Raw genomic sequence first — 14,106 nt, forward strand, 5'->3', positions numbered from 1 at the left:
GGAGCTCTCACTCCCTAAAAGAGAGGTGTCGTAGATCACGATTGTTCTTAAGAATTAAGGTGCTTTGCACTTTAATTCTCTAATTGTGCTTATTGGGTTTTAGGGTTTTGACGAATTAAACAAGTTCATTTTGTATATTGGGATGGTTTAGTGTTTTGTGGAGCAAAATTAGGGTAAGGATTAACCCTAGAAGAGACTTGGGGCAAAATTCTTTCATTTATGAAAAAAACAACAATTTGTTCCAAACTTTTTCCACAACCTTATCATGAGAAATCTTGCATTCCTATGTCAAAAAAATACAGAAAAATTCTAAAGCTGAGAAAAATAATTGTTAGAGAAGAATGGAACAAAATTCTTAAATCATAAAATTTTGTACCACTTTCAAAACGAAAATGATATGAATAGTGGGTAGGATCACCTTGGTACCAGGATCTACTCCACTTGCCGTTCATTTACTCATTTTAAACGATGGTTTATCGTTCAGCCATCAAATAAAAACCCATCTCCAATAATGATTGTTTTTGGACAAATGATTGTTTTGTTCTTTGTTGCACCATTCTAACAGAAACATAAAGTTAAGAATTAAGAATAGAAATTAATTGTATGTGCTTAATGATATTATAACTGACATTGAAAGAAAACGGAATCACAATGAATTGACAGAATAACACAAAAATGATAGAAAAATTAAACAATTGCAAATTTGCTAAAACTTCAAAGGCAATAAGAAAAGATAATGAATATGTAAATGAATGTAAAAATACAGAAAATTCGAAGATATTTGACCGAAGTGTGATTCGAATTGAGGCAATTAGCGAAAGATCCAATGAATGAGAATGCTCTTCCGATGATGGATGAAATAAATTTTAAAAAAGGGGGGGGAGATGAAAAGGCAGAAAAAGAGAAATGATTACAAAAGATGTACAATACACAAAAACTGAAAGAGAAAAAACAGTGAAAAGGAAAGATAGAATAAGAAAAAGACAGACAGAGAGATTGATAGACAAATAGATAGATGGAAAGAGATAATGAGAGATAGAAAGAGAAAGAAAGAAAAAAAGAAAGAAAAAAAGAAAGAAAAAAAGAAAGAAAAAAAGAAAGAAAAAAAGAAAGAAAAAAAGAAAGAAAAAAAGAAAGAAAAAAAGAAAGAAAAAAAGAAAGAAAAAAAGAAAGAAAGAAAGAAAGAAAGAAAGAAAGAAAGAAAGAAAGAAAGAAAGAAAGAAAGAAAGAAAGAAAGAAAGAAAGAAAGAAAGAAAGAGAGAGAGAGAGAGAGAGAGAGAGAGAGAGAGAGAGAGAGAGATTAGAAAATAGAGTATATAATTACATTCAAAGAAGGGATTTTAAATTTATTTGTGAATAAAAAACAAAACAAAAAGAAAAGAAAAGAAAAGAAAAGAAAAGAGATAAATATTTCGTTATCACAAAACACACACACAATAAATGAAAAGAAAGTCAGTTTTTAAATAAATTAAAAAAATGGATAGTGTCATAATGAATAAATAAATAAACATTCAGCATTGCTTTGTTTTTATTATTATTATTATTATTAGTGCAAGGCAGACAAAACAAAAATAAGAGATGGAGGAAGAGGAGGAGGAAGAGAAGGGAGAGGAGGAGGAGGAAGAAGAGAAGGGAGAGGAGGAGGAGGAGGAGGGAAAAGTGAGAAGAGGAGGAGGAAAAAGAGGGAATCCAAAACGCAAAATTTACTGTATAAAATTGGAAAAAAAAACAAAAAACAAAAAAAGAGCAATGGTTATCAAATAAGACGTTGACCAATAGCCATTCTATCCAAAAAGAAGTAATAAAATAAAGACACTTTTAAACAAATGGAAAAGCAAATAAACAAATAAGTAAAATAAATGCAAAGTGAGGCACTAATTACACATTTACACAAATGCTCGCAGAATTAAACAAAAACAAAGAGGGAAAAAGAAAAAGAAAGAGGGAAAAAAAAGGAAAAAGAAGAGAAAGGAAAGAATTTTTGAACTAAAAATTGAATTCTCTCGTAGAAAGATACAAGTTTCCAAAGATGAAATTATCATACAGTGAAAAAGAATTTTTGATTATTCGAAATGAAAGATGAAGAAAGATGAATAAAAAGGAAGAAATAAGAAAAAAAAGAAAGGAAGAAAAGGAAAAATATCAAAAAGACACTAATTTTTCTCAAAAATATATTTGTGCCTTTTTTGTTTAATTTTATTTCCTTCTTCTTTTTTGATTTTTTTTTTTAACTTCTTCTTTTCTTCTTCTTCCTCCTCCTCTTCAACAGCACACACATATCCCATCCAACCCATCGTCTTCAGAATCATCCAAATAAGTCTTCCTCTTCTGCTTCTGCTTCTGTTTTTCTGTCTCCTTCTGCCCTCCATCCGCCACACCTTCTCCCGTTGGCTGTTCATTGGGCAGTTCATTGAACATCACCTGCTGCTGCTGCAATTGCTGCTGCTGATACATTTCTTGTGTCATTGGCTGGTTCTGTGTCTGAATGTGTGCTTGGGATTGTGTGTGTGGTAGAGATTGTGGCTGAGGTTGTGTCGGAAGCTGATACTGTGACTGTGAATGTGAATGTGATAGAGAGTGTGACAATGACTGAGATTGAGGTTGAGTCATAGATTGATTCAGATTTTGAGGTTGACTCAGATTTTGTGTCTGGGATGTCATTTGTGTCTGTGTCTGTGTTTGAGAGGAGAACTGAGGCGAATGAGTACCAATTCCAATGGGAACCAGACTCGATTGCAGATACGGTGTGGTCATGAGAGAAGAAGGTGGAGTGTTTGGAGCTGAGGTTGGATTGGGGGCAGCGGCAGTGGTGGTAGCAGCGGTGGTGGAGTAGATGGAAGAGGCAGAGGCAGAAGAGGAAGAGGAAGAGGAGGAGGAAGAGGAAGAAGATGAAGAAGATGATGATGATGTAGATGAAGAAGATGAAGATGAAGATGAGGAATAAGCCGAAGAATTCGCAGAAGAAGGTGAAGTGCATACCAAGTAAGAAGAAGAAGAGGAAGAGGAAGAAGAAGAAGAAGAAAGCTGAGCAGCTGTCTGAAGTGAAGTGCCAGCTGCTGCTGACGGCGAAGGCGGCTGAAGTGCAAGTGAAGTGTTCTGATTGACTGTAGACGAAGACTGAGAGATTGGAGGTGAAATGTGAAGAGACTCACTTTGTGCTGAGCTGATCGGCTGGCCAAACAAATTGACATTCAAATTCGCACTCCCAATGGGATTAGCATTAGCATTAAGATTACCATTAGCATTCATATTAGAACTTGCAGAATTAGCAGAATAACTACTTCCACTGGAATTAGCACTCACGCCCGCTCCGAACTGTGGGTTGCTCGCCAGCAGCATCTGCGCAAACCGATCAGGCGAATGAGGAGGTGTCATCGGTGCCAGTGGCGTGAGAGGCGTCAGAGGTGTCGAATGCGCCTGTGTGAGCGGATCCAGCGCAGATGAAGGAAGCAGCAGCTTCACCTCTTTCTCCCCTGGCTCGCCGCCGGCCCACACTTCTATCTGGCTCCCCAGTCGGCTCCCGTCATCCATGCTTGGCGAGTCCAGCCGCTCTGACTTGTCAGACCGCTCGTACTCTGTGCCGTGTGCTGCTATTCCTCTTCCTCCTTCCCACGCCGAATTCAGCCGGATCGCCAAGTTCGCACTTCCCCCGCACTCTCCTTCAAACACAGCTGCGGCTGTCACTGGAACTGTCTTCATGTCACTAATACTGCCCATCCTATTCGAATCAATGCTGCTTCCTCCATTCACTCCTCCATTGCCACTACCTCCATCACTTCCTCCACTTCCTCCTCCACTTCCACTCCCAATCCCACTGAATGCAGAGAACGCGCCGGGAGGGCTGGACGAGTAGCTCTTCAGCGGCACCGCATTCGTCTGAGACGGCTGGACAAGCCCTCCTCTTCCAGACAGCATCAAGTGCTGTACCACAACACACCCACCACCACCACTTCCTCCTCCTCCTCCTCCATTTACTCCTCCAATCCCTTTCTCGCTCCCCTCCCTCGAATATTGAATCGCCCCTGGAACCTGAGCCGTGCGTGGCGGAGATCCAAACCTCTGCGGCTGCAGCTGAATCTGCTGAATCTGCTGCATTTGCTGTATCTGCTGCTGTTGTTGAGCCTGCACCATCATAATTTCTCCGCGGAGCGTCGGAGATTTCTGCTCGTCCGCCTCTGTGCCGTCACGCACCGTCCCGCCTTCGCTTAAGTCGAGCTTGCTCATCTCGCTCTGCAGCGCTTTCTCTCTCCTCCTCAGCCCTTCTCTGTTCTCTGCCATCGTCCTTGCTGCAAGTGTAGGGCTTAATGTGAACCCCTCAGCAACTGCAAGGTCGTTGTCTTCCACTTCGCCGTCTTCGATCTCTGCCAGCTCGTTTGTTAGCCCATGCCGCATCTCCTCTTCTTCTTCTCCATCGCCTTCTCCTTTGCTCTCGTTCCTTTCATCATTATCCTCGTCTTCCTCCCCTTCCTCGCTCTCTTCATCTTCCTGTCCGCCTTCATCCTCCAATTCATCTTCTTCGTTCTTCTTCTCGCTCTCTGTGTCTGGCACATCGTCCCAATTCACCGACTCCTTGCTGCCTCGCCTTCCGCCTATACAAACTCCATGTGCTCCTCCTCCTCCAACACCAACACCAACCCCTCCCAAACCTCCTCCTTCCGCCGGCGTCAGTATCAGCCCTGTCCGTGAATGTGAATGCGCCACACCCGGAACTTCTGAGCTTTGTGTGGCAAGAGACGCCAACGAAGACAAAGAAGAATTGCCCACAAGCTTCTTTGCCTGGCTGAGTTTTAAAGCAGCAAGGCTTTCCGGAAGAGGTGGGATGACGCATTGTGTAACAGGGTATCTTCTGCGGCGGTTCTCCCAGTCGAAGGAGATGGAACGATCTACCTGCCGTTCGGTGAGAAGGGACTGCATAAGCTCCCGGAGAAATAGGTAGTTTGGCGTGTCGAAGGCCTTGAGGGAAAGCAAGTGGTCGACGAAGAGGCGGAACTGGTTGGGCATCCCGCGAACGAGGTTGTGGTTGAGGAAGCGGCCCTTAGCGATGCCGATTTGGTTCTGGGGAGAAGACGGGGATGGGATGAGGTGAGGTGAGAAGAAAGGAATGAAGTGGGGAGAAAGGTAAGGGGGGGGAGGAGTGTGTGAATGAACGAAGAGGTAAAAGGAGGTAGGGATGAAATGGGGAAGGTTGGAATTGATAAAGAGCGAATTCGAATGAAAAAGAACAGAGTTAATTTGGATATGAATATTCGTAAAGAAAAATAACAATATGAATATGTTGTTAAAGGAATGAAAAGTGAAATTAAAAAAAAAGAAAAAAGAAATAAAAAAAAACTAAAATGTTGCCTTTCACACACCCTACTCTTTAATGTTCCCCAGGGAAGCTTTCTTTTTGCTAACTCGACTAGCATATACAAGAGAGACCACAAGTCATCAACACGCCCAAGTTCCTTTTGTCGATTTTTTAAAAAAAATGTAAAAATATACAATTTTTATCAGTGAAAATGCAAAATGAATTAAAGAGTAATTAAATTTTCAACAAAAAAACGAAAGAGGAAAAAAAAAATATCAGTAAAATTAAATTTCTCTGAAAAAAAGGGGAGGCAAAGTCATACTATTCCTCGATGAGAATTAAACGATGCATATCGAGGGGTGCCTCGAAATCCGAGTTTTGTTTTTGGCTGATTTAATATTGATGAGTTAAAAGCCATTTAAAAAAATACAAATGGAACAAAAATACAATCTTCAAAATAAAAATATTTAATGAGAAGCAAACTTGACGGGTGTTATCCGCTGGATCGTATCTTTTTGCCAATCCATAATCAATAAGATAAATTGTGTGGCACATTTTTCCTGTTCCAATCAAAAAATTTGCCTAAATGAATAAAAAATAATAAATCATAAATTAAACGCGCACAGATAATGTTTAACAATTGCATGCCGGCTTTATATCTCGATGCAGAAAGCATTTATTATGAAAAATCTCAATTGCTTCCAAGCATTCGACAGCAACAAGAGCAACTGTTATTGTCGAAAATTTTTTGCGCCGTCTTTGTCGAAGTAAATTTCTAATGAATATCCGATTTATTAGATTATATCAAACAGAACGTAATAATAATAAAATATAGTTCTAAAAATCAACTCCAAACGCAAGATTCTCGCCAAGTAAATCCATAGTGAAAAAGTAATCATTATTTATTGTCCCAAAGTGATAAATTTTTGGGAAATGTGCCATTCCTACGTTTATAGCGTAAAATTATAAAAAAATAAAATTTTCATTTAGAACAATATAAATTTAACTCCGACCTTGAAACTCGTTCAAAACTGCAACTTCTATCTTAAGTGTTTGCCCAGATGCAGCTTTGGGTGCACGTTTCATTGCATAGTCTCTTCCTTTCCATCGAGCAACATATATTGACCCAAAACCTCCTTGACCCAACTTTTTCTGGACAATTAATTTGTCTCCTGGTGTATCTGAAAGCTGTATAATCTCAGGTAACTGCAAATCCATAGAAACATCAATGCAGTTAATGTGAGAAAATAAGTTAAACAGAAAGGTCTGTTTAATATAAGATTAGGTATGGGTTAAAAAATAAATTTTGCATTTATAAGATTTCAATTACTATTTATGTTTTGATGTTTCTTTTAAGATTGAAGTGATCAACTCTCCCTTGGAGCAAGATTTATACAATAAACAAAAAACAATGCAAAAATTGATAACCTAAAAAGTATATGCAATCAAATATTTAATTTTTCACAAATAAATTATGAAATCATGCATTATCGTTACGCTTAAAACTCTGTTTGGCTTCACTCCAAAAGTCTCCCTTGATTTTGCAATCATTTCTTTAAAAAATAAAGATTGTGCCAAAAACATTCCTGATGAATAATGAAGAAACAAAAAATTACAAACCAAATACAAATGATGTCCAAATTGCTTGTTTTACTCTCATTGTTAATCCGAAAAATGCAAACTATTGATTTTTTTCATTCTCTTTTATAATTAAAATAAAATGCTCACACCATAAATGCGCACATTACAAATGTTGTTTCTTGTTCAAGAAATGGATTTGAAACAAAAGAAACTTGCTTATTCTCTCTTTTGGGGCTATTTTTCATTTTATAATTCATGAAATAAACGAAAATTTAATAATGACTATGATCAATCTTGAATCATGATGAATTGCTGAAATATAATAATAATTTTGTTCACAATGCAAAAAATCATGTTTATGCTGCAAAATGAGATGAATAAGAAAAAGGGCGAAGATGGGATGTGAAGGAAATGTTCGTTTATTCAGAAAATTGACTATAGAAAAATAATGTGCATGTTACATAAGTCTTTACACTCTCACAAAACAACATATATTAATCACTCAAAACAATATCCCAAGATAATTTTGTGGTTTTCACAGAATGTGATTACTTCTTAACTTTCTTCAATTCTTGAGCAAGCCATTCCAATCCATGAAGAAGACCATCACCAGTCAATGCGCAGCATGGCTGAACATACCATGACCTGTCTCTGCAAACTCTGTCGAGCTCAAGTTTTTCACGGAGTTCTGTCGCGCTGCAGGCGCCTGCCAAATCTTGTTTGTTTGCATAAAGCAAAAGAACTGCACCACGAAGCTCATCTCTTTGAAGAAGATAATGCAATTCTTCTTTTGCACAATCATTGCATTCCATGCTTGTGCATGCTATACGTGCTTGATCTGAGCTATCAACCACGTAAATAACAGCATCTGTGTTCTGATAGTAATGATGCCACAAGTGACGGATCTAAAAAAAGAATACACGTTCATAAAAAGCAACGTAATATCAGCAAAGAGAATTAATTGCAATTTGTGCAAATTTTTGAATAAATAACGATTCACACCTTCTTTTGCCCTCCAACATCCCACACAACAAACTTGATGTTTTTCACCTGAACTTCTTCCATATTGAATCCAATAGTTGGAATTGTATGCACATTTTCATTTAATTTCAATTTGTACAAAATAGATGTCTTTCCAGCAGCTGTTTTTTGAAATGTTAATTGATACAAAAAATGAATGAATGAATAAAAAATCCACATTTATCCCAAACCATCAAGTCCAACCATCACAATACGGTATTCTTTTTTACCGAACATGTTCAACACTTTATCTATGAGTCCTCCCATGAGTTTTGGTGTTCTGTTCGATCAACAGTTGTGCCGTTTTGAGGAATTTAGAAATAATTTGAATATGGGTCATGTTTCTTTTGCAGAAAAAATAAAGTTTTTTCAAATGAAAAATACAAATTAAACATAATGAAATAATAAAAAAATAAAACATATGACAACATTTTCCTTTTTTTCAATTTCAAGAATTGTACAAAGCAGATTGTCTTCCTCTATAAAACGGCCCATGATTTTGTGAATAAACAACAGATGAAGTTGTGACACTTTTAGGATAAGCACGTTTTGTAATAGAATTTGCATGAATGTTATCTGACTGTGATTGAAACTGTGGTTTCTTCTGAAATGTTACGTGCATATCCTTTGAGGGCATTCTCTGACTGGATGAATAATCATTATATTCATATTGGATATCATCTTCATCATCATCATCATCATCTTCTTCTTCTTCTTCTTCTTCATGTATAATGTCATCTCTATAATTCTGTAATTGTGCAGGTTTGTTTGAATAATTGCTTCTCATTGAAGGAGAAGAAGAAGAAGAAGAAGAAGAAGGAAAAGTCAATTTTGAATGAACTTTTGAATCTTCATAATTTTGCATTGTGTTTGTGTTTGTGATTGAATTGCTGCTGCGTTCTTTCAATTGCTTCAAAAAGGAAACAGCTGAAACTGTCCTCACTTTGTGTTCGGTTTGTTGAGGGTTCATAAGATCTGAAGAAGGAGAAGAAGAAGAAGAAGGAGAAGAAGCAGCAAAATAACCAGAAATTGACATGGGATTTGACATGGCAGTTGAAGTGGATGTGACTGATGAGTCTGTTTGTTTGACAGAAGAAGGCTTCAGGTGATAAAAGGAAGGTGTTGAAGAGTGTTTGGATTCAATTGCTTCTTCTGTGTTAATGTTTGTGTTGAATGAATTTGGTGTTGAAGAAGGTGAAGAAGAAGAAGAAAGAGAAGAAGAATGAGGAGAAGAAGGGCGAAGAAGATTAGAGAATTTAGGTGTTTGTTGCTGTATTTGATGTGATTGAGATGTCTGAGGTGTTTGAGGTGTGTGTGAAGTGAATGGAGAATGGTTAGAAAGAGAAGAATAAGCAGCTGCTGTTTTTTCTTGCTGCTGCTCTGGAAACGTCGCAGAAAGTGATAAAGACAATCCTGTTTGTTCATCATCTTCTTCCTCTTCTTCTTTTCCCATCTCCTTCTTCTCTCTTCCCCCTTCCATTTCTCTTTGTGTTGTTGTATGGAACGGTGTGGGTGGCTGGTTACTTGCTGGTGATAGAGATCTCTCAAATGCAGGCGAAAGACTTCGAAGTGCTGATGCTGAACGCCTCTGACTCTGCGAGCGCCGCCGCTGCTTCGCGGCAATCTGCTTCAGAAACTGGCGATCTTCATCATCATCGTCTTCTTCTTCATTGTCTTCATTGTTATCCTCTTTTCCTTCTTCTTCTGTTTCATCATTACTATTAATGTCATCATCGTCCAATGTAGATTTCCCCATCATCATTCTTCCTCTTCTTCTTCTTCTTCCTCTTCCTGGTTGATGAGCATCATCATTATCACCTTCATCATTAACACTCCCTGCATTCTTCAGAAATTCATTCAGCATCTTCGATCTATCTGGTCGCTTTCTTCTGCTGTCAAGTTGCCTTCCCCTCGGCAAAACAGAATTTTGAGGCGTTTTTTCTGCTTTTTGTGTAAATTTTCTTTTGGATTCATCAAATTTTTGCGTAAATTTTTTATTTTTTGACTTTGTTTTTTTCTTGTTTTTACCAATTAATGAATAAATATTGTTTTTATCTTTGTTTTTCCCTTTGCCTTCATCATCATCTTCATCTGAACTATCATCATTGCTATTCTTGTCATCGTCTGAATCCGAATCTGAATCTGAATCTGAATTTGAGCTCGAACCGGAACTAGGACTAGAGCTGGAAGAAGAACTTGAACTTGAACTAGAACTAGAATCACTGTCACTATCATCTTCTTCATCCTCCTCCTCTTCTTCTCTTCCTTCTCCTCCTCCTCTTCCCCCTCCTCCTTTCTTTCCCTCCACCCCAACCGCATTCCTCGTGCTGTTCATCGGTCCTATCCCATATTTCCTGGCGTCCTCGTCAATTGCCTCGTCAATGCTGAACGAATCTTCTGTCTGCCGCATCAGCTCCTCCAGTTTCTTCTGATGTTCCCTCCGCAGCCTCTCTTTCTCCTTCAAAAGCGTTTTTTTCTCCTCCTCCCGCTTCTTCTCCCACTCTCTCCTCCTCTCCATCGCTGCTTCTCTTTCTTGTATCGTTCGCATTTTCTCTTCTTCCAACATATTTTTAATCTCTTCTAACCTCCTTCGCTCTCGTTCTTCCTCCATCTTTTGCAGCCTCTCCTTCTCCCTCATCCGCTCTTTTTCTCTTTCCTCCCACTCCCTCCGCCTCTTCTCTGCCTCTTCTCTTTCTCTCCTGTCTCTTTCTCTTTCTTCTTCTGCAATCCTCTCCAGTTCCCTAATCATCTCCTTCTCTCTCTCAATCTCTTCTCTTTTCTCTTCCTCCAATCTCTTCTTCTCTCTCTCAATCTCCATCCTCCGGATCTCCCTCCGCACTCGCTCTTTCTCTTGCTCCATTTCCTTCTCCATTTCCTTCTCCAGCTCCCTCCGAAGCCTCTTCTGCATTTCCTTCGGATCTTCTTCTTCTTCTTTGGAAATTGCTTCTTCCTTCCATTTTCTGCTTTCTTTGGCTTTTTCTGCTAATTCTCTTTTTAACTCCTCCAGCATCGCTTCTCGTTCTCTTTCTCTTTCCTGTTCCTTTTCTCTCTCAATCTCTTTCTCTCTTTCTATTTTTCTTTGCATTTCTTCTTCCTCCTCTTTAATTCTTTGCCTTGTGGCTTCTCTTTCTCTTTCAAGTTCTCGTTTCATTTCGCGAATACGATCTTCTGCTCTTTGTTTCGCAGACTCCTCATTCATTTTTTTGAGCATTTCAGCTTCTCTCTCTTTTTCCTGTTGCTTTTCTAACTCTTTTTTGATTTCTTCCTCCATTTTTTTCCTCTCTATTTCTCTTAAATCATCCATCCTTTTTTTCATTTCCAGCGCTTCTGCCTCATTTTTCCGTTTACGCATTTTCAATTTTTCCATCATCTCCTTCTCCTCTTCATCGGTTGTTTCATCATCTAGATCGTTTTCTACGTCCACATTTTTCCCATTCCCGCTCAAAGATAAAATGCGATCTCGAATTAATTCTGCTTGTTGTTTAATATCATTTCGTTTGTCTTGGGTTAAAAGCTGTGAATCCGCATCTACCTGAAATTTTTTGAGAGGTTTAGGAGGAGTGTCTTTTTCAATTTTTGTTGGAAACGAAATCTTCTTTGTTTTTGTGTTTTTGTTTTGTTTTGTGGATAATTTTGATGAGTTCGATGGCTTCGATGGCTTTGATGGCTTTGAAGTTTTTGTTTTCACATACGAATTAACTGTTGGCGAAACTTCTTGAGTTGCTTGTTGAATGACAATTGATGGTACAGAATCTTTAAAAGATTGAATTGTTTTAATATCAGGCTTTTCATCTATTTCTGGCATTGCTAAAAGTAATGCTTCAATTTCATCTGCAGTCAGTGAAGAAGTTGGATCGGTAGACTTCTGTTGAATGGGTAATTGTTGTGTTTCGAGTGAAATAATTGGTAAATTTGTTTGCTGATAAAGAGACGGTGTCTGTTTTGAAGGATTTAAAAATATAGATGAAAATCCAGGACATGCATAGGCATTTGATTGTACTGGTAGCTGAAATTGTTGTGGTAAGATTTGTTGTTGAACGGCAGGAAGAAAATGTGAAGAATATGAGCCATGTCTCTCTTCGCTTAGTGGATGTGTAAATTCTTTGCGCTCTTGTGCATTACGTTTCCGAATATGGTGTTTGTGATGTTTTCCATCGTATTGATGATGTTTATGGGTTCTTTGCCTCGAGGAGGACTTTAAATGAGAAGGCATTTATTACTTATGGGTATATTCGATTTTTTTAAATCTATCAGTGTTCAGATTTATAAAAGAAATATCTATTTTTTCTATACAAATTTAATTTGTGCAAAACTGTTTTTATGAAATATTTCTCTCATTTGTGGCAAAATCTTTTTTTCATTAAAATGAGTTGTTGTAAGTTATTAAATAACAAATAATATGAATTGCAATAAATGAAGAGAAGTGTTTTTTCATAAAAGGAAATAAAAGTTTTTCTTTGATATTATTCAATTTTTTTGAAAGAAATAAGAAAAATTATTATTAACAAATTCCTTTTGTGGAATGAGTGGAAGTTGGTGGAAAAAGCGAAAGTTCAAGTTATTCGAAAAGAAGAAACTTTTGGAAAACACATGGAGGAAAATATAGACTTTCAAGCTTTTAATACACAAAGCATGAAAAAATTGATTCGCTAACAACTTTCTCAATTTCTTTCAAATTTCAATATAAATTTGATTTTCAAATGTGAATACAAACATCATTGATATACAACATTATGTTTTGCGATCTCACTTACATAACATAAAATAAATCCATTTATTTCAAATTATTAGAACACAAAAAGCTTATCAAAAGTTCGTAATTTTTCAATGAAAATACCTGAAGTCAAATATTTTGTCCCCATGTTAAAAGAATAATGAAGAAAAATATGGCTGATCCTTTTTGAAATCAAACTTTCGTTTGAGTTTTGATCAAAATTTATATCTCGATGGGATTTTGTTTAAAATGACTTGAAAAAGGGAACACTTGTTGTTTATGATATTGCTTTTGCAAAAACATATTTTGACGCAAATCCCATTGAGGTTTTAATTTTGATCAAAACTCAAACGAAAGTTTGATTTCAAAAAGGATCATCCATATTTACATCAGTTGAAGCTCAATTTTACCCTTTTTTTTCATTAACTTATTATTAAACAGAAATAATCTATGAACTTTCGTGTTAAAAATACAGTTTGTTCAAAAAATCATTGCAAAAATAAACACTCCATTATATAATCAGAAGAAATAATCTGAATATAATGAAAAAAAATACCAGATTAGCTGTTAATAAACCAATCAATATTTTTTTATTAGAAACTTTATCAAAAATGTTTTTGATCAAGGTTTTTATTATGTGAACTACAAAAAAACTATTAATTCATTCTTCATGCAGTAATGGCAACATCTGACAACATAACTTTTTCATCCCCTTGAAAAAACAAACTTAAAAAATTAAAAAATGAAATACTCTCCATCATTGAAAACAGAAGTTGGTTGCAATATTATTTCCAACAGAGTGTGAGAAAAAGATATTTGAGCAATGATTAGCAAAGAAGGTTGTGGAAAAAATTGGTCGACCCTCAATAATCAAAAGTTAACAACGCGAAAGAGTGGAAAACCACTCCGTTGCAGTTCTTTCCAAGCAAAAAATTGCAGAGAGAAGGACATTCAATCAATGGTTTAATAAGTTAATATTTTTTATTTATTTTTAATCACTTTTTTTACACACAAGATGTTTAAAAAACAAGTTGTTACAGAGACGAAGAAAGGAATAAATATCTTTGGAAATTTGACTTTAATCTCAAAAAAAGAAGCTAAACATAAAAGGCATGCACTTCCAGAACGAAAAAAATAACAAAGATCCATGAAGAATCTCCAGAAACAATTCGTGAATGGTTCGAAAAGAAATCTTCCGCAATCACAGAAAATAGTGTAATTGCTACAAACATTCAAAACTTTGACAAATCCTTTGTTAGTATTTATAAGGGAATAGAAAAGCTCATTTTCTGCCACAAAACCCGATCACCACCTTCTCCTCCAACATTTCCAAAAAAAAAGAAAATACAACTTTATGTGTTTGTATTTGTGCGGACGAGTCTTATCTTCCGCATATGGGTAATTATTTTTGAAAACTTCCTTTTGTTTGTTTTTCTAATAATACAAAAATTTCATGTTTTCATCAATTTTTTGCTCCCACATTTTAAACTTCGCTTAAATG

General features: G+C 36.7%; 3 protein-coding genes across 3 annotated transcripts; all 3 read right to left on the reverse strand.

Moving 5' to 3' along the window:
- Positions 1-1,510: 1,510 nt before the first annotated feature.
- Positions 1,511-6,508, reverse strand: MONOS_1696 (putative tau tubulin kinase 1; the record flags this gene model as incomplete). The annotated part of the gene is made up of 7 exons (XM_067869837.1): positions 1,511-5,055; positions 5,355-5,447; positions 5,613-5,678; positions 5,774-5,872; positions 5,939-6,065; positions 6,147-6,234; positions 6,304-6,508. 7 exons carry the CDS (start codon positions 6,506-6,508, stop codon positions 2,263-2,265), a joined length of 3,471 nt encoding a protein of 1,156 aa, XP_067727927.1. The 3' UTR covers positions 1,511-2,262.
- Positions 6,509-7,142: 634 nt separating this feature from the next.
- Positions 7,143-8,192, reverse strand: MONOS_1697 (Arf1c). Its single transcript, XM_067869848.1, has 3 exons — positions 8,083-8,192; positions 7,874-8,013; positions 7,143-7,776 (listed from the first exon to the last, which is right to left on the reverse strand). The coding sequence occupies exons 1-3, from the start codon at positions 8,156-8,158 to the stop codon at positions 7,420-7,422; spliced, it is 573 nt and encodes a 190-aa protein (XP_067727928.1). The 5' UTR covers positions 8,159-8,192; the 3' UTR covers positions 7,143-7,419.
- A 147-nt stretch (positions 8,193-8,339) lies between these two features.
- Positions 8,340-12,113, reverse strand: MONOS_1698 (uncharacterized protein; the record flags this gene model as incomplete). The annotated part of the gene is made up of 1 exon (XM_067869859.1): positions 8,340-12,113. The coding sequence occupies exon 1, from the start codon at positions 12,102-12,104 to the stop codon at positions 8,340-8,342; it is 3,765 nt and encodes a 1,254-aa protein (XP_067727929.1). The 5' UTR covers positions 12,105-12,113.
- Between the last annotated feature and the right edge of the window lie 1,993 nt (positions 12,114-14,106).

Source organism: Monocercomonoides exilis (genome assembly GCF_001643675.1).
Source record: "Monocercomonoides exilis strain PA203 chromosome Unknown scaffold21-1407046, whole genome shotgun sequence".
Taxonomy (NCBI): Eukaryota; Preaxostyla; order Oxymonadida; family Polymastigidae; genus Monocercomonoides; species Monocercomonoides exilis.

Coding starts and splice junctions, on each gene's coding strand:
- MONOS_1697 (XM_067869848.1), bottom strand. CDS start 8,158: ATGGGAGGACTCATAGATAAAGTGTTGAACATGTTCGGTAAAAAAGAA. Junction 8,014..8,082: donor TGTGATGGTTGGACTTGATG/GTTTGGGATAAA, acceptor TTCAAAAAACAG/CTGCTGGAAAGACATCTATT. Junction 7,777..7,873: donor ATGTTGGAGGGCAAAAGAAG/GTGTGAATCGTT, acceptor TTCTTTTTTTAG/ATCCGTCACTTGTGGCATCA.